General features: G+C 34.3%; 2 protein-coding genes across 3 annotated transcripts; one reads left to right on the forward strand and one right to left on the reverse strand.

The window, feature by feature from the left end:
* The first annotated feature begins 630 nt into the window (after positions 1-630).
* LOC105332903 (uncharacterized) lies at positions 631-6,409 on the forward strand. The gene is made up of 2 exons (XM_011435640.4): positions 631-1,098; positions 2,495-6,409. Exon 2 carries the CDS (start codon positions 2,596-2,598, stop codon positions 3,931-3,933), a length of 1,338 nt encoding a protein of 445 aa, XP_011433942.3. The 5' UTR covers positions 631-1,098; positions 2,495-2,595; the 3' UTR covers positions 3,934-6,409.
* Positions 6,410-11,461: 5,052 nt separating this feature from the next.
* LOC105332902 (GATOR2 complex protein WDR24) lies at positions 11,462-24,514 on the reverse strand. Of its 2 annotated transcripts, none has more exons than XM_011435638.4 (20): positions 24,393-24,514; positions 24,177-24,273; positions 23,464-23,568; positions 22,779-22,895; positions 22,538-22,615; positions 21,388-21,497; positions 21,145-21,270; positions 20,486-20,620; positions 19,579-19,777; positions 16,724-16,903; positions 16,439-16,545; positions 15,960-16,076; positions 15,544-15,604; positions 15,404-15,448; positions 15,014-15,079; positions 14,471-14,598; positions 14,057-14,317; positions 13,455-13,557; positions 13,027-13,219; positions 11,462-12,264 (listed from the first exon to the last, which is right to left on the reverse strand). In XM_011435638.4, the coding sequence occupies exons 2-20, from the start codon at positions 24,217-24,219 to the stop codon at positions 12,129-12,131; spliced, it is 2,310 nt and encodes a 769-aa protein (XP_011433940.2). In that variant the 5' UTR covers positions 24,220-24,273; positions 24,393-24,514; the 3' UTR covers positions 11,462-12,128. The 2 variants fall into 2 exon arrangements, with proteins under 2 accessions (XP_011433940.2, XP_011433941.2); XM_011435639.4 differs by having other exon boundaries at positions 24,412-24,489.
* Positions 24,515-24,536: the final 22 nt, after the last annotated feature.

Here is a 24,536-nt window from a genome sequence, read left to right on the forward strand (position 1 = left end):
AAAAAAAACCTCGTTTATGATCATTTCTTTTACCGAAAATGTTGCAACACCTACGAATTTCCCAAATTGCTGTCAAAATATATTTTGTTTCCAGTCATTATGTTCCGAAATGGTCACCAAATGCGCTGCAAGAAGAAAATACTCCCACGAGTCTTGATATTTAAATCAACAATTAAATAGACCCTCGGTGGCGTCTCATTTTGTTCTTCGTCAATCCGTCTACAATGAATTCATAACGCCATTTTTCCCAAAAGTACTCGTGACACTAACAGAAAAAACGGTCAGTTTATCCAATATGCATGTTCATCTAAAGATCAAACACTCTGGCGTACCATTTAAGTACTTCGCTTCTTGCATGCATGAAATCATTGGCATCAAACCTGAGTTTGATTACCGTTACGTCATCAAATTCCCCTTTTTTCTGAAAGGAACTAGCTTATATCTTATTGATATACTTGTAAAACGAAAGCATTAAGAAGCGGAGTTGGATTCATCACTGCTAGCACCAGAATCTTTTCCGATGGCTTCGATCGATGGGAGTCTGCAAGAACTCTGAAAAACTCGACATTTTCTTCCCTAGTCCTTCATTCCAATCGCGGCTCTTACCAATAAACGTTTAATATTTCATTCGTTCTAATAATTACATTTATTCCTATCCCTCCTCTACTTTCTGTGGAATTTCTCTCCTGTTTCGTTCTATCTTTGCCAATGTATTTTGGATGTGCAATCCTTAGCTCCCTTTTTTCATTTGTTCCTTCTTAAATCATCGACGCTTTAGATGATTTGCGTTCGAGACATTTGCCGTGATGGTGTGATTGAGAGCTGATTTTCAGGCAAATTCGTGACATATCTTGTGTATGGCAGGACCAGATTTCAGCAATGTGACATGAATTCCGGTAATATATTCCTAAGAGTTCCTCGGAAAATGATCGATTTCCCAACTCCTGGATTCTAAGAGACCAACTTTTAACATGACTCGGGGGTAAATTGATATAATAGTTGTTCTTCTGATAGACTCTGCTAGTACATTTCTGCTGGGAGACCAGATCAGGACCAGAGAGGCTTCATCAGTTCCGATTTCCCGTATTTCAGGATCAGGTGAGTTCATTTTTGCATTTCATTCTGTATTTTTTTTTGTTTATTCCTTTCCCAAGTTTCAATAGTGATGCTCATTGTTCAGTAGATTTTACATTGCGAATATGCAAGGTTCAAGTGCGTTCCCAAGGCATCGTATAAGTACAGTTTAGTTTTATCCTTGTATGGACGTTTTGATATTGTGGCTTTATAGGGCATTCTGATCAATAGTTAGGCATGCTAATGGTAAAAGAAATGGTTAAATTCCGATATATATATCTCTTCTGTAGAGATATATGTAGACGAAGTTTGGATGAAAGTGGTAAATATTTCATGTTTTTTTTCGAATTTTGTTTTAAATTGTCTTTATTTTTCAAAATTGACACAAGTCGTTCCATGTCACTATTCATTGTATTAATAAGATAACCTTCGTTTTCCAGAACTGAAAACAATTATTGCATACTATTCCAGTTAGGGGCGATAACCATTTTCGATTATATTAGATTAATATTGATACTTTTAACGAACAAATAAGGGGGAAAATTCCTTCATTTATTGGATTAATTTGTTTCTTTTCATTTAAAAAGACAGATAATATTGTAATACATTTCCACTAGCAATTCTAGGTTTATAAATGAAAAGTCTCAAACCAGACAACTTTCAAAATAAACGCATTTTATTGTCAAATATTACTGTTTTCAAAGATTTATTGAAATAAAAATCTTTGTTTTTGACACACACACACACACACACACACACACACACACACACACACATATATATATATATATATATATATATATATATATATATATATATATATATATATATATATATATATATATATATATATATATATATATATATATATATGACCCTGTAATCGGCAATCTATTTCGGAAAAAGTCACTGTCCGACAAGAGCTATTACCTTGTCTACCCCAAACTCAGATCGAATTACAGTACTTAGCTTTGACACCAGTTGCGGACACACAGAGAAAACAATCGATTGATTTTCATTTAGATTCATATTCCCTGGAGTCATTTGCAAAAAAACAAATCAGTTTTCCATTTAAATTGCAGAAGTACGTTTACATCCCTGAGTGCATAAACTGGCTGAAAAATATAATCGGTATTTCTTGTGTGTGGAACATGTGTGCCAAAATCTGTATTTTGGTTTTCAATTTTTCTTTTGTTTGTTTGATTTTTGCTTGCATAATTCTAAACTAAAATACTTAACTTATGGTTAATACCGGTATGTAGGTAAGATTGATATTTTTGGAGGAAATATAGCTTCTATAAACAAATGTATAAATATTCACATTTGAGTCTATTTAATAAATACACATACTTGAAAAAGGCAAAACATGATGATGATTTTCAAGCATTTTCTTATACATTATGGTGATCTATTTTTGCAGGTTGGCACAACTTTCCAGTCATAGAGAAATCAAAGCTGCATCGAGTGGACCACATAGTGTCCAGCCATGTTTTGAAATGGTACAATGTGATCACCAAAGTGATGCTGTGTTCGTCGTGTAGCGAGGAATCGGGTGAATATGGTCCAATCGTTGACCTTGACACCGTCCTTCAAGATTACGCGTGGCGGGAACTCAAACGAGACGCACGCTGGTACCAAGGGCCGCTATTACGTCGGTCCTACTACGAAATTGAAATTCCATGGAACTTCTACGAATTCGAACACAAAACCACCAGGTTTAGTGCCAGAATCCCTCATGGAAGCACCTTAAGACAAGACTTTAGAGAAAAGAAGCAAGTGGAATTATTTTCGACAGATTACAAGAATAACACCGCGAAAGAACAAATATACAACCTCAAAACACAGCGGCAAACACAGGCCAGGACTCATATTTCGTTTCAAAGAGGTTTTGTGATTAAGAACAATGCTAATTTTAAGCTTAAGATTCCAGATCAGTATGGGCATTGCGGTGTTACGTCAACGGCGGATGGACATCTCAGAGTAACAAAACGTGAAGAAAATATTCAAGAGCTTTTTACATGGCAGTGCGATAGCGACATTACTGTTGACCCATACCATATCACTAAAGTAACGCTAATGGTAACCGAAGATGAATTCATGGCGGACTTTGAAGTTCGATCTCGTCTGCGAATGCCGACTGGAGAAGCGCCTATCATTCTTAAAAGAAAACGAGACAATCACATTCACGCAGTAATGTTGCTGTCCGATCTGCGTGATGTATTTGCAGACTTGAATCATCCAAATATAACTGTTTCCAAGGAAAAAATCGGCTCTAATACAGAAACAATCGTTGAATTTATTACGACTGGTACATTAGAGAGCGTAAGATGGAGCGATCAAAGAGTTTGTATAGAGTCCAAACCGATAGACCCGTCTAGTTTCAGTGATTCGCTTTACGACTCTGCAATCTGCTCAAGTGATGTCTACAGCAAGGTTATCAAACATGCAACGAAGAACCCTTTTGACAAGGAACAAAATACAATTCTAGCCACCACAACAGCTACGACTCCTAATGAAAAGAAAAACGACTTCCAAGGATTCAAGGTTGAGACCAAAGATATGCGGTTCAGCATTATTCCCAAGATAATCACAGAAAATCCAGACGAGTTTCTGGATAAAGCCAGCAAATTAGAAGAACAATCTCAAGTGAGATCTGTGTTCCCAACAATCAGATTACAGGAGAAGGAGAGGAGAATGTCTGACCCTGAAGGTCAGCGACCCCCACCCCCCTACAAGAGCGTGTCCGACCTCCCACTCAAGGTCATTCGGGAAACCAGTTTGGAAGACAAAGACAAATCTGAAGTAGGTACCCCCGATTCCTCCGACTCCCAGAAATTTTCAAAGGTCACTAGTGTGTAAGCGTAGGTAAGCGCCCTTGATAGGGAGACTGGCAGCTGCATGCTTTCAGTGCTAGCCTAGCGAATTTCCATTGTCTGAAGTCTTTGGCTTGTACGTACAGACTGCCATTTTTTATTTGTCGCCTACTTCAAATGATACCTATACATTTGACAGTAAGTGTGCAGATTGGTGTATCATACAGACACCCATGTCACTTTTGTAGCTTAATTACCCAATTTTAATTTTGTTTGAATATTGTGAATTGTTAAATTGAAGAAAAAAAATCATTGTCCCAGAATCACTACTCGCCGGCCGTATGTAGTCTAAACTGCACCCAACCTTTCTACATTTTGTTGCTTACAAAAAGAGATGACACGTCATTATATGAAGATTAATTACGCTATTAGTTTTAGCTTTTCACTAACTTGATGGTTGAAGAAAATCAGAACATGTCTCATCTGTTTGTCTATTAAGTACCAACCCACTTAACGCATTTAAAATGACCAGAAATGGAAGACATATTGCGTCAATCCCCCTGGTGCAAAATGATATGGAATATCAATAATCCATAATATCTGTTTTCTCTGAGGATCCCTAATCGAATTAAATCAGTCCAGTAATTAAATTTCGGATATATCAGAAGGCGCATTTAGTGGCATTCTACACCAAAAGTCGGCACCTTTGAGTGCGATTGGTGCAATGGATTCATTAACTGTCATTACCGAACATCAAAGAAAAATTATCATACATTGTACACGAAATTGCGTGCAGAAGTACTAGTATTCAACGCATTAAAATCCATTAATAATGGCGATATGCATGTTTTGGGAGTTCTTCAAAAATCAAACTACTTGTTATTTAAAATTCAGTAATGAATTAGTCTTTTAATTCACATAGGTCATGACCTGTACCTTTTTTGGAGGTCATGACCTCGATAGATCCACGGCGCCCTTTGACCCTTGTCTCAGCTCATGACAGCTATATATATGAGTCCAGTTTCTAAGACCTAAAAAAGTTATCTACAATCATGTAGGATTTAAACACTATTTATATAAAGAAACCTTAACTAGAAAGTTTTGCACGATTCATTTCTCAGTCTATTTTTTTTATTTGAATCGGGAGGCTGGGGGGGGGGGGGGTAACTTGAAATAACCATGTTAAACCAGAGTTCATAATTCATTTACATTTCTTCGTTGTTTATAAATACAAAGCAAACACCAGTATGGGTACAAAGGGTACATATTCTGCATATTCTGTTTGGTCGTAATTACTGTTACTCAGTGTTGTAAACCAACGCCGTTCTTTAATAGATATTTTGTATAGAATGACTTTAGATATACAGTACAAGCAGTATTCATTTAAAGCTTATTTCCTTCTATGTTGTTTGAATTGTACTTATTTTTAACCCCATTTTATCACAATGTGTTCCCGAGATGGTATCAAAATCATATCTGATATAAAGTGCTTTACAAAAGGGATAAAGCTTGCAAAATTGTTGAATTGAACTAAAGTCTCTAAACAGATATTTTTGGGAAGAAAAAAAAATTCTTGTTGGAAACTAAGTTATATAATTTTCATTCTCCTGTGTATTTCCGAAGAAGAATCGGTTATTAGGAACAGAAACACTGCATTCTAAATTAATAACCCTGCTGCCATGACGGATCAGATAGAATTGTGTATGAACAGAACTTTTCAAATACAATCCATCTAAGCCTGAAAAAAGTACTTTCACGCCATTAGCGAAAGATCGATACGGGTTTATTTTCATTAAAAACTCATAAAAGTGTGGTTTCCATAATTTTTTTACAGTTATGCTGATGTCAAGCACTTTCATTTTTCCGACAGATGTATCAAAAAATCCGTTAAAACTCCTGTTCACTACAATGCTTGCAAAGCGGATGTACTGAATGTATTTTTTTTTCTTGTTAATTGTGAATGTCGTATTGAAAACTAATTATTTTGGCAATAAATATATACCGGTTAATTGCTCATTTTAAATTTTGCAAATATTGTTATTTTGAATTTTCAGGGGCGTGCAAAATTATGTAACAATTTATTTTAGCACTTCAAAGCAGAGCTTTTTGTGGGTTGATCAACTGAAATCATTTTGTGAATTTGTGTCTGTACGTGAAAACAGTGTTAAGATGTTTGTTTTTTACCCACGAGAGTCGAAACACAAGCAAGAATTTTCAACTTTTACTTGAAAAAAAATTATTATAAAAATCATTTGAAAAATATTGTTTTCATGAAATATCATTTGTTTACGAAGATTTTACCTCACCATGAAAATATCCAACTTTTTGTGAATATCAATTTTCTTCCATGACTAAAATGTTTCTTTTTGTGTGATTGTCACGAACAAAAAACATCCCATAATATTTGAAAGTATCAATGAATAAAACTTGTTTCATAATTTATGACGGACAAATATGTATCACCATAGTATGTATAGCATTTTGTTAATTATATCACAATACATAATTGTTTTGGTAAAATATTTGTTGTTCAGTTATTATTTATCGTCTCTGAGCGTGTAATCGTGAGGAATTCGCTCTGCCTTCTGTACTGCGCATAAATTTTAGGTAAATAGTGTTGTAAAACGGTATTCTAACTTCAGAAGCTGATGATGGAACAATAGATGTTGACTGTACTGTAGAGTTTTAATTTTTGCTATCAAAGTTTTGCCCGATTTCACTCACAATAGCAGAGAAAAAAATGGTGCACAATATGCGGCCGAAATGAGTCTTGGCAAGAACAAACTTTAACCATTCCCGCGATTAGCAAAGGGCTTAAATAGAACCTTGTGTCACGCAATATGACGCCGCTGTCATCGCTGAGGTCATATCAATTGCGACGATGATATTGATTTTCATCATCATCATTATCATCGAATTCACGAGAAGTGCGTACGAAGTGTGAAATTGGCAGCCAGCAAAATAGACAATGAAATCAACTTTTAGTGACATTTTAAAATGTGTCGCGTCTCAAACTTTATCAAGCGTAACGAAATGACAGTATGTCGTTTGCCTTGTTTTACTTTTTTATTCCAAGTATTTGTTATGTGAATAGTTTTCATAATAATCTTCGTTTATGAGACAGTGTTTCACTCAAGGAATCAACATTCAATTTTGTGCCAGAGTAATATTTATCTCTTATTCGCACATTTCTAGAAAATCGGCTAGTTGTCTGTAAAACCATAAATAAATAGAAGAAATTTCATTATCATCACGTCACGAGTTGCAAAATGTGATCAAAGAGAAAACATGAAAAGACAGTTTAACAGTTTATCAAAATACTTTTAACGTGAAGGTATTATTTTATGAGGTGTAATTTAACAACTATTCATTTTAGTATTTATTGAAATTCTGATCGAATAAAAGAAAAATGTTTTGCAAACGAAGAAGGCAAAATTCTTTATCAATCCCCGTTTTGCCAAACCCGTTTGAAAAGATTAAGAGGGCTGGATGGTCGAGGTCATTCTTCGACTTTATAAATCTCCTTGAGAAGAAGAGCTCTGCATGAAGATATAGAGGAAAACATTGAAACTTTAAAGTTAAAATTGATGGAGTTTTCCTTCACTAAATAATAGTTTTATAGATAAACAAATCATTTTTGAAAACTTAAGATAGACCTGATGGTTAGTGGTGTTGGCAACCCAGCAGCCGACCACCACACCTTTTTGTAAAAAAAAATTCCTTCTCAAAAATGTCAATTTTTACATTAGTGTACCGGTACATGAATTTAGCATATATCATTACATATACATCTGAACGAAATAAAATAAAAAAAAACCAAACTATAACTCTGTCCCGAGTTTTTGCTTCTACCACTTTTTGCTTGATATTTCAATAATAGTAAATACCTTTGTGCTCAAACTACGTTCATCCACTAATATGAAAAATGTCCAGATTATCTGTTTTGAAACGCCCTCTCTACCGCTTCAGGTTTCAATACACATCCCAAATTTGAAAGTCTACGGAGATTTTGCATTGCATCAGCCATTAATAAGCCCGGATAATAACGTTAAAAAATTGCGCGAGGTATCCCGAGTACTTCCGAATGGAGAGAAGTTATAAACATTCCCATTATAAATCTCCGTAAGAACCTGTGAAATTTCATGAGTGAAAAGGGACAATTGTTCAATGAAGATATCTTGGAAATATTCCCTTTCATCGATTTCAATTGTATTTCTTTCACAGGTTTGTGTATTTTTATTAAAAATCATCAAAAATTGATGGAAGCAATAACTTGGGATAGACTATACCTAATTTTGGTAATTATCAAATCACATAATTGTAACGTGTTGCAAAACTTTTACGACCTAAAAAAAAATGAACAGCTTATCACTTAACCTTTACAGTACAATCATGTGCGGATGAAGAATTTTTTCCGGTTTCCGGTGGGGGGGGGGGGGTACGAGGTAGATATGTTTTCAGCAATTTTACTATGTAACTTTAAGATAGTAGAACTTTTCAGGAGGGTGGGGTTAAGGGGTTCGCGCCTGCAGTAGAAGTATCGAGGCAAAAGAATGACTCGTTGGGGATGTGTGCCGTTTTCTAATAATTTGTATCAGAATATATGTATCTCAACGAAGCAACTCAAAGAAAAATGTTTTCGACATACTAAAGATCACATCGATTTTTCTTTATCCAAAAAACCGCCTAGTCAGAAGTTTATTGAAAACTCGACCTTTAATTCTTTGGTGAATTCTCGCCTTATAATTAAATCTTATAAGAAAGGGGAAAAACGAAGTCTCACTGGTGCTAAATTTCAACATCCATGTTTATCGAGATATTCTAATCAGCGCCAATTCGTCTCTCACTGCCTATATATGAATGCTGCACTAAGCTTGTGTGAACTTTCTTTAAAATCTGATCAAATTGTTTGTCGGGAATAAATTTTTTTCTGGAGTAAAAATATGTATATAAGTGTTTTTATTTTGAAAGAAACATTTAGAACGTCAGCAGAAACCCACGGCACCATTAAAGGTTTGTATATGGGGAACAAATTGGCGATAGTTGATTGGTTGGCAGGATGCTGTCTGGTAATAACAACTTGGTCTCATATTATATGTACTCGTACATTGTTAAAACACTTTATTTTTTTATTTGTTCATTATGAAATTAAACGTCTCTAATGGCGTTCAAACTAAAAAAAAAATATCAATGTATTTATTTTTTTAAGATATATGTTCATTCGAAAGAATCAATATGCCATCACGGCGTAAAGTGTATGCCAGCAGTGTCACTAATGTTTGGTCACTTCCAACTAAAATACAAAATGTTCAAAATCAAATGTTATCATTTCAAAACTAGAGTCCTTTAAAGACTATAGCGTAGCGAGCTCACTTGCACGATCTTGAGCCAGTTTTTACTATCTATGCTTTTCATTCATTGAAAACTATCAATACCAATTTCAATGCTAACAGAAAATTATATCAGTGGAAAAAAAAGTCATAGCAAATTGCTAATAGCAAGAATTGAAACATCAAAACCAGAGCTATTGACTCTTGAGTTGAGGAAGGCCCGATAGGGTAAATCGCTAACTAACGAGTGAATCAATATCACAAGCACGCAATGATGATCACTGAATACAGCAAATATGAAATTATCTGGTCCCACTCCAATCGGAATCCCTCGGAACGCGAGGCTTAGCGCGGGGATTCGTAACTCTAATTCAATTCCACTACTAGAGTGAGAAGTGTGAACACCAATTTGACCACGTGTGCAGGCGGTAAAAATCCGTGCTTGTCCATTGTTTCAACGGCCCGTTAATAAAGTGTTGCATTCGTGCAATATCTGCAATTAATTGTAAATCTAGACTATTGTGTCATCGATTTCGATTCCCGCAAAGCCATTTTAACACACATAATGTCATAATGCTTTCCATAGAGATCTCCCGAGACTCATTTCAGTCTTAACAGAGCATATTTACGATGTAATTCAACATCAGATTTTTTTTCTCTCCATCACTGACGTACACTCCAAAAAGTGTAACCATGGTCTTGAGGACCAATGTACATCAGCCAACACAGAATCACAATGCATAAAAATTCAGCAACAAATCGATTTGGCCCCCTTCAATTTTGTTTACAACCGGCGATTCTACACGGACTTGTACAGTTCTAAAAGAGATCTAATCAGAAAGATGTGCTTCTCCTGTGATCGATCTCTCTACATATTAATTGAGCAGAAATAAGGATATCAATTAGGGGGCTCTGTGCTTGCTAAGCCCAACATTCAGACCAGCTTCTACCACTCAGCATCAGCTGACGCCTTAAGGAGGACGACGTATCACTGAGAGGAAAGTCGATCAAGCCCCCACCCCCCCTCTCTCTCTCTCTCTCTCAAGGCTACAATGCACGTGAAGAAAACGTTTGGCGGGAGCAGACGATTTAATTACTTTAAGATATATATTCCACAAAGAGTTAGGCCTCTCTTCTCAAATAAGGTAATTCGTCCAATGGATTTCCCGTTGATCACTGGGTTTGTTGGATAGGTTTACTTTAATAATTTAATAAGTCCTCTGGTTCCAAAATTAGCAGTTCATTGATAAATGGAATTTATACACGGATTGGACAAGCTCCTTTTTCTGAGATGTTTCACTGTGCATTTCCTTTCAATCTAAACTCTTTAAATCATAACAAATTAATACATCCCTATCTTATTCCACTTTTGGTGCTGAGGGTGTACAAAAAGGTTAAACTGTCATAGAAATGCACCTAATTCATACATACTCTGCAGTAAGTATTTAGTAGATAGAACTTTTTCGCTTGCAAATTTGGTAAAGCACAAGCAAAATCATAAAGTACATGTTGTGAATTATTTTAGGAAGAGTTGCCTCTCTTTAACACTAGGGCTATGTACCTTAAATTGATAAAAAAAAAAACAAACCCAGATGATATTCAATTACGTGTGTACTTTCAAAAAATATCAAGACTGTTTTGAATAAGGATTTTAAATCTTGTATTCTGTATTAATTTCCGTTACATTAATGCAAAGTTATGGCATACATTTTGTATTTTACTAACTCACTACCATACCATTTACCTTGGTTTGTAGAAAAGTAGAAGTTTTATCTATTAGTGTTACTGTAAAATTCATAAATCTTCATGTATGACTGGCAGTGCATATTACATAACAATCTAAAACATCAGGAGAGAGATAAAAGACACACAAAAATCAAGTATTGGATGACTGTCTAGAAAAAAAAAATAAAACTACAAAGAAAATCCACTGCCTTTCCCATTCATAATGAATTTGAACTTAGGACCTTGAGTTTATAGATTAGCTATAAACACTGTACAGTGTTACCTAATAAAACTACATTAGCACTAGTAGATTTTATTGCTGTTTCAGCATTTCTGAGCAGCCTTTTACTGGGGATGGAATTCAATGGAATTTTCCTTTATTCTGAGACAGGAAAACATCGGGTTAACGTCAGTTAAGATGAATTATGATATTTCTAAGCCCTGCAGAAAGAATCAGCTGCAGAAGAATACAAATAATAAGCTTCTAACTTTGCAAAGAAAAAAAATAAAATGGTTGCATTCTAATTGTTTGCATTTTTTTAATCATGTTAGAGAGTGAGGGCAAAACATCTGAATTCGATATTTGACATAGTGTTGAGACAGCCTACCACATACAATTGGTTAAGTAGAAATGATAAAACAAAAATGTTGTGTTACAGAGAATACAAGGCATAAGTTATCAAATAAAAGCAAACAACTCCCTGAAGAAATGATAATCTAAAACTCTCCCTGGCAACAAACCACTTTCACACCGAGGCTGGCGTGCACTAAACTTTACTGAAGGTAATTGTTCTGTCTGTTGGATACAATCAAAGAGTTACTCTTTTAGTTCTACAATTGTTTTTGCTTTATGGCATATAAAATTCCATCCTTCTGCTGATGAACGCTGAATTGCTTTTATACAACTTCAAAATAAATCAGCAATCATTACAACAATACAAACAACAAAAGTTAACATATTTGAAGATTTTGTAACATCGCCAAAATCAATTTGGTAGTGGAAATACACATAATGTAAAATCTAATTAAATGGCAAGTTATTAGTAACTGAAGAAACACATGCCTATATCCTTTTAGTTTTGAATTATGTGAACAGGCACAAGAAACCTCATCTTGTCCTTGGGTCACTGAAACTTGCATATAAGTTTTTATCACACCCTGTAAGAGCACACCCTGTAGAGTCGGGTCACGTGAACTCGCATAGATGACCGCAGCCTGTAGGACACTGTTTATTTTCACCAAACCACTCCTTGATGTGTCCAAGGTGACCTCCATGGGAACAACCTTGACACCAGATGAACAATCCTTTCACAGGTAAATGACTGTCAAAACAAAATACAATGTATAGGGACCTATGATCAATATCAGATGTAAAATTGATCCTCAGCAATAACTATTAAGTTTGGGAAAAATCATAAACTGGGTTTTTATGATAAAATATGTGAAGTGAACATAAATGTACTAGTATTAATTTTATGGTGATTCTACTATGACCAATTCGAAATCATGAATGACTGGCTCAGTAGTAAGACTGATTTTACAGAAATTACCATGCATTCTTTCAAATATTTTCCATTACAAACAATATGCTACAACTTCATTAAACCCCTGTATATGATTTAAAACTTCTCTTAACTTCATTATGTTTATAAAAGTATGAAAAAACCCACCAATTTCAGGCTGACTTTATCAACTTTAAGGTACTTCACTACACCGAGACTTATACTTTTTAAGACACTACGTCACAAGATGGCGAATTAAATGTTTTGTTAAACTGTTTGTATCAATCGATTCAGATGTATATCGTAATAGCTCAGTGGTTAAAGTATCAGGCTTGTGAACCGCAGGTCATGAGTTCGAATCCGCCTGGGGCTTTTGTTCATGTTTACTGAATGAAATTTTTGAAAATATCATTTTTTATCTAAAATTGCACATTTTTTCGCCTATTTGACACATACACTTCTTATCCATCATGCTATCTATCATAATCAAGTAATTTTCTGCTGATTTGAGAAAATATTTCAAGGTGTAATGAGGCACCTTAAGTTTTTGTTTGACTCAGGATCATAGAATAGAGAACTCACCATACAGAGCAGTTGTTGATGACTCGTTTACAGCGATCACACAACCACCCCACCCTTTGTAGAGGCCTGTTACAGCGATGACAGTTCACATGGATGCGTGTAGATTGTTGGTTCAGGGAACTGACCAATGGAAGATGGCAAAGTTTTATAATCTTATTGGATGTTGTCCATAACTGAAATCTGGCCAGCAGATCTGAAAATATATATGCATGTACATATGATATGCAATAATATGCATGTATTTATAAGTGCTCAAAATTTATCGGAGAAAAAATCTGGCAAATAAACAATTAACAATACAATATCTATACAATTATCAACTAAATTGGATATGGTAAATTACATTTCTAGAGATCACTTGTTTCAAGCATTTTATTCATGAATCATTATAGGTTGACACTGCTCTGAAGGTCATTAAAATTATGTACCTAAGTAAGATAAAAACCAGTTTTCCTGCACTTCAGGTTCTATCTGAGGTCTGTGTTTTGGTCCGAGTACACTCAGAATGCACACTGCTGTCTGTACATCTCCCTAAAACACAAACACCACAGGTTATATAATCACACAAAATGAGGGGGGGTTCCATTTTTAAAGACCCTAACTACTGTAAATTCCTAATTAAAAGCCAGGAATTTATATCTGCGTTAAATCGTCAGAAGCAGATCTCACAGATTTTAAAATCTCATTATTATTTTTCGAAAGTATGTAAATATAAGAAATTATGATAAAAATTTGACATTTACAATTTGATATTCACTCAATTTTGATGTAAAACAGTTGAATTGCGGAAATAGGTACTCGGTAAAGTAAGGAATCTACAGTATTATGATCAAAACGCTCACAAAATAATCAAAACAAGAAGTATTGTGGGGTCATTTTAATGAGTTTTTGAGGGTTTTTAGGATGTAATTTCAACGATTTGCTTCAAAATACAACATACATGTTTAATGAATATAAGAGATACCTATTAAATCCACAAAAATTAAGCCCTAATCCAATTACTAATGATTCCTATACAGCAATTCCTTACCTGCTCTGCATAGTGGTACAACATCTTGGACACAAAGTGGGGGAAGATGAATTCTGGGAGTTCCACGGTGTTTCGGAAAAGTCCCAAAACCTCATCCTCCTCTTTACCGTTACTGTAGGTCGGAAAACTGAGGAGGTTGTTCTCGCTCTCGTTAGCACTAATCGTCGGCGAGTCGTGGCCATTCTGTATGGAATCTAATGGGGTGCCAAGGTCTTTAATTTCATGCCTGGGCTGGAATGCTTCTGGCTGCAGGGAAAATTCCTGCAAAAATTTTTTAGCTTTGAAACAAGCTTATAAAGGAAGAAAAGTTGTCTTTCTTTACATTAACAAACAATAATAAAATCTACATTTATAAATAAAAATAAATGTTAATTCTTATACATGTACTTTGTTGTACAGAAATCATAATCTAACCTGCAGCCCATCAATGTTGTTGTACGGAATGTCTTGGTCCCCATCAGCAAACAGTATCCCCCATTCCTCTGGAATCTGACCTCGGGCAATGTTTGTCAAATCTTCCTTGTTCACAACTTCCTCTTCCTCTGACAGAACAAAACGTACAAACTTAGCTAACACCAAGACAGAAAGTTTAACATAATTTTAAGACAAAAAGGCAAAGAATTCATACAAATATGATAACTATGATAATACATGTACATACCGGTATGAACTAACATTTGCATATTGGTATGTGTTCCTTACACAACAGTATTATAGAAGTCTACATCGTACATGTACTTAGTTTGCTCCCTTAGAACTCAAGACTAACAATTACATCAAATATTCCAATCAAATCATACATATATGTATTTTGAAACTTCAATTTCAAGTTATTATTCAGCATATCAAGATTTGTTCTTATACATGTAAATAGGATTGTCTCCCTGATGACAATTTCTTGCATCAATCAGAGACCTATAGGTACAAAAATCTAATTAATAATAATCTCCTAAATACCTGAGTCGGTGTTGGATGAATTATCTGCATCACCATTACCAATCTGGTTTGTGGGAGTGGCAGCTTCTGTAAATACAATGGTATTTTGATATTCTTTTGTTCGAGTACATGAAGTTCCTTTATGTGTTATTTTCACTTGTAAATGAAACTTGAAATTTTAATAGTTTTTTAAGTATATTTAGTCAATTGATCTACATGTGATATGTATTACAATTTGTCATGGTTGAAAATAGATTTGCATTTCAGCATTTTACTGCACCTAGCTTGTATTAAATTGAAAATGAAATTGAAAGCAGCAATTTTATCAGAGACAGATATAAAATAGTAAAATTCCAGTTTATTTTTATTAAATACCATTATCTCTATAAACAAACCAACATCTCCATGTACCTGATAATATTTCTTGTTGGGTTTCTTTTCTTGTTGCATTTAAAACTGTCAAAGTGTAAAAAGAGATTTTAATTTTGCAGATTAACACATATAAAAAATACCAGTAATATTGTTGTCTCAATCTTTTTGAACATGCAAACCTCTCTGTGTTGGCTCTGATGATGTGAACATCACTTTTAAAATCCTCCAACTTTGAGCAACCTTAAACATATACAAAAGAAATCGGAAGAACTAAATTACTGTAAAAGGGGTTATTTAATTGTGGGGGAAATTTACACTATAATTACGTGGTAAGCTTAAAATTGCAGAAAAAAAACCATGAGTATAGTAAAAAAATTAAAAGTTTAGAGTGGTAAATCCCACATCCGCGTATTGTTGGAAAATATATAAAACGCGTATTTAACCACCAGCATAATAAACCACTTACTAGTATACCAATCATAATCAACATTCAATCTAGATTTCATACTAGTATTCTTTGAGAGAAAAAAAATGTGCAAACTCTGCACATTTAATCTGGTACAGGTAATCTATGAGAGATTTTCTTCAGTGTTACCTGATCATTGTTATATCTCTCCGCAAGCTCTGCATTATGTTCACACATCTCCTGTAATGGTGCCCCACTGAGCTGATAGTTCCTGGCACAGTCCACAAAATAGTCCATTGATAAACACTATATACAAAAGAAAAAAAAAACCAAATTGTGCCTGTTTATTATTTCAACAATAACAAAGTCCTATGAAAACATGTTTGACCTTTGATCTCCATGACCTTGACCTTTTGATGACATTAAAATTTGACCTTCACCTTTCAATTAACCAAATATAAAGTATCTATGATGTGTGCTTCAAAATGCATATATCTATGGACAAGGTTGAAGTTATGCATGGACAGACAAAGGGACAGAAATATGGATAGATTGACAGATTGATCAAAAACAACTCATATCAATCAAAATCACCAAGGATTATTTTATACATGTACCATATCTGATATATGAAATGTTTAAAGAACGACACCAAATAGAAAACTTACCTTATTGGTATTAGATATCACAAACATCAAACTGTTTTTGTAGGTAAGAAACTCGTCTGTTTTCGACACATCCTTCTTTGGTGTGGTGAAGAATCGCCCTGTTTTGACTGAAAATGATTCATGCAATTTTAATGCAAAACGCCAGTGGTATATGTCCTTGTTGAGATAAGGACCTATACATCTATAATACTGTATCTTAGATATTAATACTTTCATTATTTATCATGATAATACACTTGCATATCTAATAAACCAACGCATTATTTGTTTCAAGCACACATTTACCCGTTAAATCAGGTTTATCTAGAGTAGCGTATGATATATCTCCATGGATACTCATGTCTAAGCCTGCAGGAACCAGCTCATCTGCAGGTCTTTTTGCGTCTTTAAAAACATGTTGATATAGGTAACAATCTCGACTAGAGCTATACAAAACATGGGGGTCGTCTTTTCTCCATATAATACCTAGATAAATAGAGAAATACAATTTAAAATTCAATTCATGGATAATTTCTTTAAGTACAAGAAGATGTGTTCGTAAAAGATCAATATTTGCATTTTTTTTTTCACTCCATAGGCCTATAACAGTTAAGTAATTATTGTAATTTAAATATGTATGCCTTCAATCCCAGATATTGAATGATGGTCATATAATAAATTTGACAAAGATATTGCAGACAACCTGTAGCTTTTGAATTGAAATTTAATAGAAGTTAAATATTCATAAGATATTGATTGGATATACATGTATGCATGAAGCAATGTAAAACAAACAAGAGATGGTTGTGAAACACTTATGCCCCTTTCCTTGGAAACATCCACAAAGAAAATGAACATAAACTGCAAATATTTAGAATTTTTACTAAGTCCAAGGGGCATAACTCTGTCATAAATTGCTCTATCATACCCAAAATCAAAGTTGACCTAGATATTTTATAGATAAACATGTATACCAAATTTCATACCAATATGTGAACCCTCTGCGAAAAAAATGAGCTGAAACTGCAAATAACTGGATTTTTTCTACGTCCAAGGGCCATTACTCTGTCGAAAATTGCTTGATCGTACCCAATATCAAACTTGACCTAGATATTATCCTGATAAACCCGTATGCCAAATTTTATTTCAACATGTTCATCCTCTTCAAAGAGTATGAGCGAAAACTGCAAATAACTGGAATTTTTCTAAGTCTAAGGGCTATAACTCTGTCAAAAATTGCTCGATCGTACCCAATATCACACTTGACCTAGATATTATCATGATAAACCTGTATATTGAATTTCATTCCAACATGTTTATCCTCTGTGAAGGAAATGAGCGGAAACTGCAAATAACTGGAATTTTTCTACGTCCAAGGGCCTTAACTTTGTCGAAAATTGCTCGATCGTACCCAATATCAAACATGACCTAGATATTATCATGATAAACCTGTATACCAAATTTCATTTCTATATTTTAATCCTCTGTGAAGATAATGAACGGAAACCATTGGTAGACCGACCAACCAACCGACCGACCGACCAACAGACCGACAGACAGCAGCAAAGCAATATGCCCTCCCTTCTTCGAAGGGGGGCATAACTAGAGGTACTGTGAGCAAGCTCACAATTGATACCCCCCCGCTAAGAAAAAAATCATAAAGCGTGTATTTTTGCTATTATAGAAAATATTGGATGAATCTATTTCACTGACCATTTTCTATAAATAACAACTGCTCTATTATTTAAAACTGGTAATGCCAATAGGAGTAAACAAACCAATTGCTATCCTTTAATTCCATTTTATTTTAAGTTAACTGTTAATGCATGAGGACATTTGCATCCTTTCTTTAACAACCATGGCTCAAATCAAACTCGAATCAAAAGCAATCCACATGTCAAGCAGCCATTTAATATTAAAACATTTTGAATTATTGGTATACTGAGCCCGATTTTTCCCTAAATTTTTTTTCCACACATTTTTTTTTCCAAATAAAAATTTCATCGAGGCAGGCCATTTTCAGAGAAACGGGGATGAAAATCTGAAAATAATTTTATGTGGCCTGAGAAGAGCAAGCTTTGTATCAAATTTGAGCTTCTAATATTTCCATTAATACAAGAAATGACACAAACAAAATTTAGCATTTTCGAAACAATGACCTTGAACTTCCTCAATTGACCTTGGGTCAAGGTCATGATACACCCTTACGTCATAAGCAATATTTGTGCTTCTCCATAAGGAAGATATGGACCAGACACGAATTTTGCATTTTTTCTGCCAGTGACCTTGACCTTGCCCGAATGACCTTGGGTCAAGGTCATGACACACCCTTAGGTCATAAGCAATCTTTGTGTGAAGTAAGAACTTCCAATATTTCTCCATAAGAAAGATATGGACCGGACACGAATTTTGAATTTTTTCTGCCAGTGACCTTGACCTTGCCCAAATGACCTTGGGTCAAGGTCATTATACGCCCTTAGGTCATAAGCAACCTTTATGTGAAGTAAGAACAACCAATGTCAATGTTTCTCTATAAGAAAGATATGGACCGGACACGAATTTTGAATTTTTTCTGCCAGTGACCTTGACCTTGCCCGAATGACCTTAGGTCATAATCATGACACACCCTTAGGTCATAAGCAATCTTTGTGTGAAGTAAGAACCTCCAATGTTTCTCCATAAGAAAGATATGGACCGGACACGAATTTTGCATTTTTTCTGCCAGTGACCTTGACCTTGCCAGAATGACCTTGGGTCAAGGTCATGACACACCTTTAGGTCATAAGCAATCTTTGTGTGAAGTAAGAACTTCCAATGTTTCTCCATAAGAAAGATATGGACTGGACACGATTGCACAGACAGACGGACAGACAGACGGACAGACGGACGGACGGACGGACAAGGTGATTCCTATATACCCCCCCCAAACTTTGTTTGCGGGGGGTATAATAATATACCAGTGAAGAATATTCTTCAAAAGGGACATAAATCTTAGAATTGAACGGAGTAAGTGCCTTATAGAAAGCAAGCTTTTTATCTTACAAATTCAAAGTACATTATAAATTCTGTAACCTTGTGTTTGACATTTGAAGATAACACCCCAATGATGATCAAGCAAGACTTGAACAAACAGTTTCATTCTCGGCTGTGAGAGAACTTACCTGTGGCTACATCAGTGTGTTTGTCAAAGGAAGCAAAAGGTACATAGGGTCTGTTAATGTCCCACACACTGACTGAGAAATCCACCACAAAGGAACAGCTGGCAATAAAGTGCCGTCGCTGAGGACGCCACCGTATCCTAGCAACAGATGCTAGAGTATGAATCTGATGTACGACCTGATTTTTAGGAAAGTCCCAAATCTGTAAAAGAATGATTAATATTTACTGATGCTGAGAAAGAAGACCTCATGGTAATAGAAACCTTGATGGAATTCATTTTAGTATTGCTTAATACTGTTTATACTTACACATCCAATGTTCCAAACAAATTTAAAGCATATCTGTTTTTCATCTTCGCTAGCCAAGGGTTCCTGATCTGCACACCTTCTTGTCAGAAGCGGTGCGGATCAGAAACCCTTGGCTAGCAAAGATGATCTGTTTTTATAAGATTTACAGAAATTAGTGTGACATATTAATCCCAGGTAAATTAAGGACTATGACGTTATAAAAACAAGTAAAAAAGTTTTAACTCAATGTCAGAATGGGCCGTGCGGCCTGTATAGGTAATGTATATACATGTATTATGATAACTCCAATGTATGAATGTACATTGTTCTGATATACCAGTATATACATATACAATATTATAATCTATATTAAAATATTATAATACTTCCCTGAAAATGGCATCATTACTTAGAATGAAATTACATGTGTCCACAAATTTTTTGGACAACTCTCAAAAATGTATTTAAAATACATAACAGTATACACGCAAGTACATGAATGATTTGTCTATCTCAAATGTTTATTTCTTCCTTTGTAGAGTGTATAACTCTGTGATTTTCATTACAGAGATTTAGAATAAATGTTTTAGACTACTGGTATGTACTCATTATCATTCTTTACTTTAATAGTTTTATCTCGTCCACCAGTGGCAAATAGATTTCTTTCCTCTGGATGCCAGTCAACTGTGAAGACAGGTCCATTATGAGCTGCAGTTATCTGTTTCTCATAGCGATCTGGTCGCCGCATATCCCACATCTAAAAATAAAAAATAATTTTTGAAGCCACTGATAATTATTTTAAGCAAAAAAGGAAACATTCATTTACGGACAACTTACCAATTTAAGGAGTGTCCTTTTTTTTTGCTATTGTTAAAGAATCATCTGAATCTTGGTATATCCTTAATAATTCATTGTATAAGAAGGGGCAACTGGAAAAATTAGGTTAATGTATACAGGTCTATTTTCAACTCATAATTTTTTATGGCCCTTCTTCACTTGCTAATTGGTTTTGCCCCATCTTAAATTTTGCCCCGATAGTTGTGTTAAAAGAGAGATGGGGTAATTTCAGACATTTGTATTTTCCCAGTCTTAAATTAACCCACTGACAACATGTGCAGAAGGAGCTAAAATAAAATGGATACAAATATTTTCCTGTATGCAGTGTATGGTATCCCATCCTTTAATTTGCTTAACAATAAAAAGAACTACAATATTCTTGTGGAACAAATCTTACAGGAGCTAAGAATAAATTCTGATAAATGAATTAGCTCTAAAACTTACATGAACATTGCCACTCTCATCAGCTGCAGCAAAGAAGAAGTCATTGAAGCGTGGAGGACACCATTGCACATCTCTGATACTGTTTCCTGTTTTGAACACAGTGCTCGACTCTTTTTTACGTAGATCCTATTTCACGTAAAATCATATTTTGAAATTAAAAATTGCATCTATAAATAATTCGAGATTTCTTTCTTTGACAATTTCATTTATATGCTTCGAGACTGTTGGTTGATTTATACTCACAAATATATGCATGGTTCCATCCTGTGAGCCGCTGAGCAAAAGATGTGCATCGTTTTCATGAAAACGAACTCGATTAACAGTTCTTTTGTGCTGACCAGAAAACACAAAATCTGCAAAATAAATGTGACGTATACTTTCTAAACTAATAGCTAGTGTGAACATCAATGATTTATTTTCAAACAACAATACAACAACGTTAAAATTATTTAATCAAATGTAACTTATTATTTGGTATATTATATTATCTGCTAGATTACTTGAGAATGACCAAAATTTCCCCCAAAGAAACCGACTGCATTCCTTAACATATTTCATATTCCATTTTCATTTTTCCATTTTTATTACATATGATATCTAGCTGAAAAGCTGTAGCTCCAAGGCAAACGTTGACGAACCACAGAGCTACGGATCCATCCTCACAATAAACTGTATATTTATTGTGCACAAAAAGATGTGCACAGTTTTAGACTTATTAAACTAATTTGGGCATATATTCTGTAAATATTTTCAAATAAAATATTCTTGGGATATTTAGCCACTGATTCACCACCGCTACTTGCCTCAAACATTTTCCTAAATACCCTAACAGACCTCAGAAAGTGAACGATGTTAAATTTACATCAAGATTAAGAGTTGCTATTTTTTACCTGTAAACAAACCTCATTATTTTTTTTTCAGCAGAGCTGGTGAGGGTGTTTAAAGGCCATTCAGAGGCAAGCAAAGTAATGACATCTAAAGTAAAATGTGTCAGGAATATTTCTCTATTAAAATTATCACAGAATATATTCCTAAACTAGTTTAATAAGTTCAAACCCACGCGCAACATTTTTTTGCACAATAGATACCGGTATATATTGGTAGTTTTTTGTATGAGTGTACTGGTAACTGTATATATCTCCATGGTCTGTCATTCCAAATACTCTGTGGAGCTACATTTCTACAGCTAAATCAATCTCTGCATCATATTAATCATATGATCTGGTATTACAATGAACTGACTATGTATATGGTTGGTTAAAAACAAAGAGACAATGTTCACTAGAAATCATTACTACATGAGAGGCAAGGATGTGAAACTGATTTGTTTCCCATGGTGAAAATTCTAGGATATATCATAGTTTAGAACTACTGCTAATGTATATAAAAATACCTTGCTTTGAGTGAGAATGTCTATTTAAATCCCACACAACCACAGCACCGTTGGTGGCTGCGGACGCCAAATAATGATCTGAAAATACCCCAAAGAATTCATGATTACATATACAAAACTTGAGGGGAAATATACTGGTAAACACAAATCAATTTTACTTATATCGGTAGGCTTTAACAATAAAAAGTAATAATCAAAAGTAATTTCCCTTCCTCATAAAACCTTAAGATGCTGTCTTTACCTTCTATATGATTCCAAGCAACATCTGTGGAGCTGAAATTCAAATTGAGATTTTTCCCAACCCTGAGGTTTAACTTTTCTTCAAACTTGTCCTCTTCAATACTGTATATTTTGAATACTGAAATGAAATAAAAAATACTGGTAGTACCGTACTATTATACATGTATATATACTTGGATGAGTACATCTTATTTCATTTTCTCACCGAATGAGTTGAACTCTAGAATGTGCATTAATGTGAGTGTGTCAAAGGGTAAAATATACTATTATATTTAATAAGTAGGTACACCAGAGTTTTAAAGTGGTAAGATCACCTGAAAATTTTTAAACAGTTTACATACATTAAAAAAATTGATAAAATGAGGGTAATATAATCTCAAGATTCACCCTGACAACTGATTTTCATTTCCAGCAAAGCTAAATTTTACCGAAATATCAAAGAAGGTGAAATACCAATTAAACCTCAAATACTAGTACAAGTGTATATAAATTTGATAAGCATAGAAAAAGCAAGATACATTTAGGCAACCTGATACTGGTTGAGGATCAATGCCTTTTCTTCCTCCCCCAATTAAGGAGTTGCTGTGTGGCATGGAGCATACTGTTTAGTTTATTCTTGGGTTGTGACATATTAAATGTGGTCAAGCTTAAAAAATTTGTTGTTATATATGTCCCTATACACATACCACTTCTCCCTGCCACCACCACTTGGGAATTGTCCTTGCTTGTGTCCAGGGCATTTATGGGTCCATCACAGTTCACACTTAATGTTTTCAATTGGTTTGGAGAAACTGAATTATAGAAAACATGTTATGAATTTATAATTGACTCGCAACATTTCTAATATTCCAAAAACAATCATTAAGATGATCAGAATCATATTATTTTAGTTAATCTGGGTTTTACAGAATACAGCGCTCTTATCAATTAAAAAAAAGTGATAAACCTGTATTCGGACTGAGAAATTCACAACAATTAACTATTGAGTATATAGTATAGACTTGTATATGCATATTTTGTCACTTTGCTTTGATGCTTTATACCCATGACCATACCATAAACTAAATAGTGTTGTTTATTTTACATTACTGTAATCCAAGTACACACCAGCAAATGTCAGATTGTTAACTAACTGGAAATGATTAATATTTTGACTTTGTTAACCCCATTTATGTTGAAACTGCATGGTTTGTTTCAATAAATACCTGCATACAGATAATCATAACAAATATCTGGAAGAATTTATTACACCCATATAATACTTGCTTTACAGAATATCATCACATTTGTTTGGTTTTATTTTTTTTAATCAGGAAATGGCACTTGTGTAACATTACAAATTGTTTAAAATTACGGCATTAGCTATCATGAAAATAAATTTCTTCTTTCATTCTGATACCTCTGTCATGAACCACGCGAGACACATTATGCATTACGTTCATTCCTCAGGATTATGATGATATAGGCATCCTCTGTCAAACATTGTCCATTGCAATCTACAATGTCAAAATATATTTTGCTTTTTAAAATTTCTCAAGCAAGCATGGGATTTAACATTTGGTCATGGGTTACGTTATTGTATTTATTATATTTCGTTAGTAATATTAACACCTACATAAATTTCAATCTGTTACCAGAATATTGTAAATGGTCAAAAATTTACAAAAACTTAAAACATCCTTCCTAATCTACTTTCAGTTTCGAAATGTTAGATAGTTCGATCCGAGAATGTGGTTCTTTGTACGAGTTATTGTAATCA

The sequence above is a fragment of the Magallana gigas genome, chromosome 8, assembly GCF_963853765.1.
Source record: "Magallana gigas chromosome 8, xbMagGiga1.1, whole genome shotgun sequence".
NCBI lineage: Eukaryota > Metazoa > Mollusca > Bivalvia > Ostreida > Ostreidae > Magallana > Magallana gigas.

Bases quoted from the DNA above. Each gene is read 5' to 3' on its own strand.
- LOC105332903 (XM_011435640.4), top strand. From the start codon at position 2,596: ATGCTGTGTTCGTCGTGTAGCGAGGAATCGGGTGAATATGGTCCAATC.
- LOC105332902 (XM_011435638.4), bottom strand. From the start codon at position 24,219: ATGAACGTAATGCATAATGTGTCTCGCGTGGTTCATGACAGAG. The intron at 15,449-15,543 runs GTTTGCATGTTC...ACACTTTGACAG, and splicing joins ATCAGAGCCAACACAGAGAG to TTTTAAATGCAACAAGAAAA. The intron at 14,318-14,470 runs GTTAGATTATGA...AAATTTTTGCAG, and splicing joins ACAACATTGATGGGCTGCAG to GAATTTTCCCTGCAGCCAGA.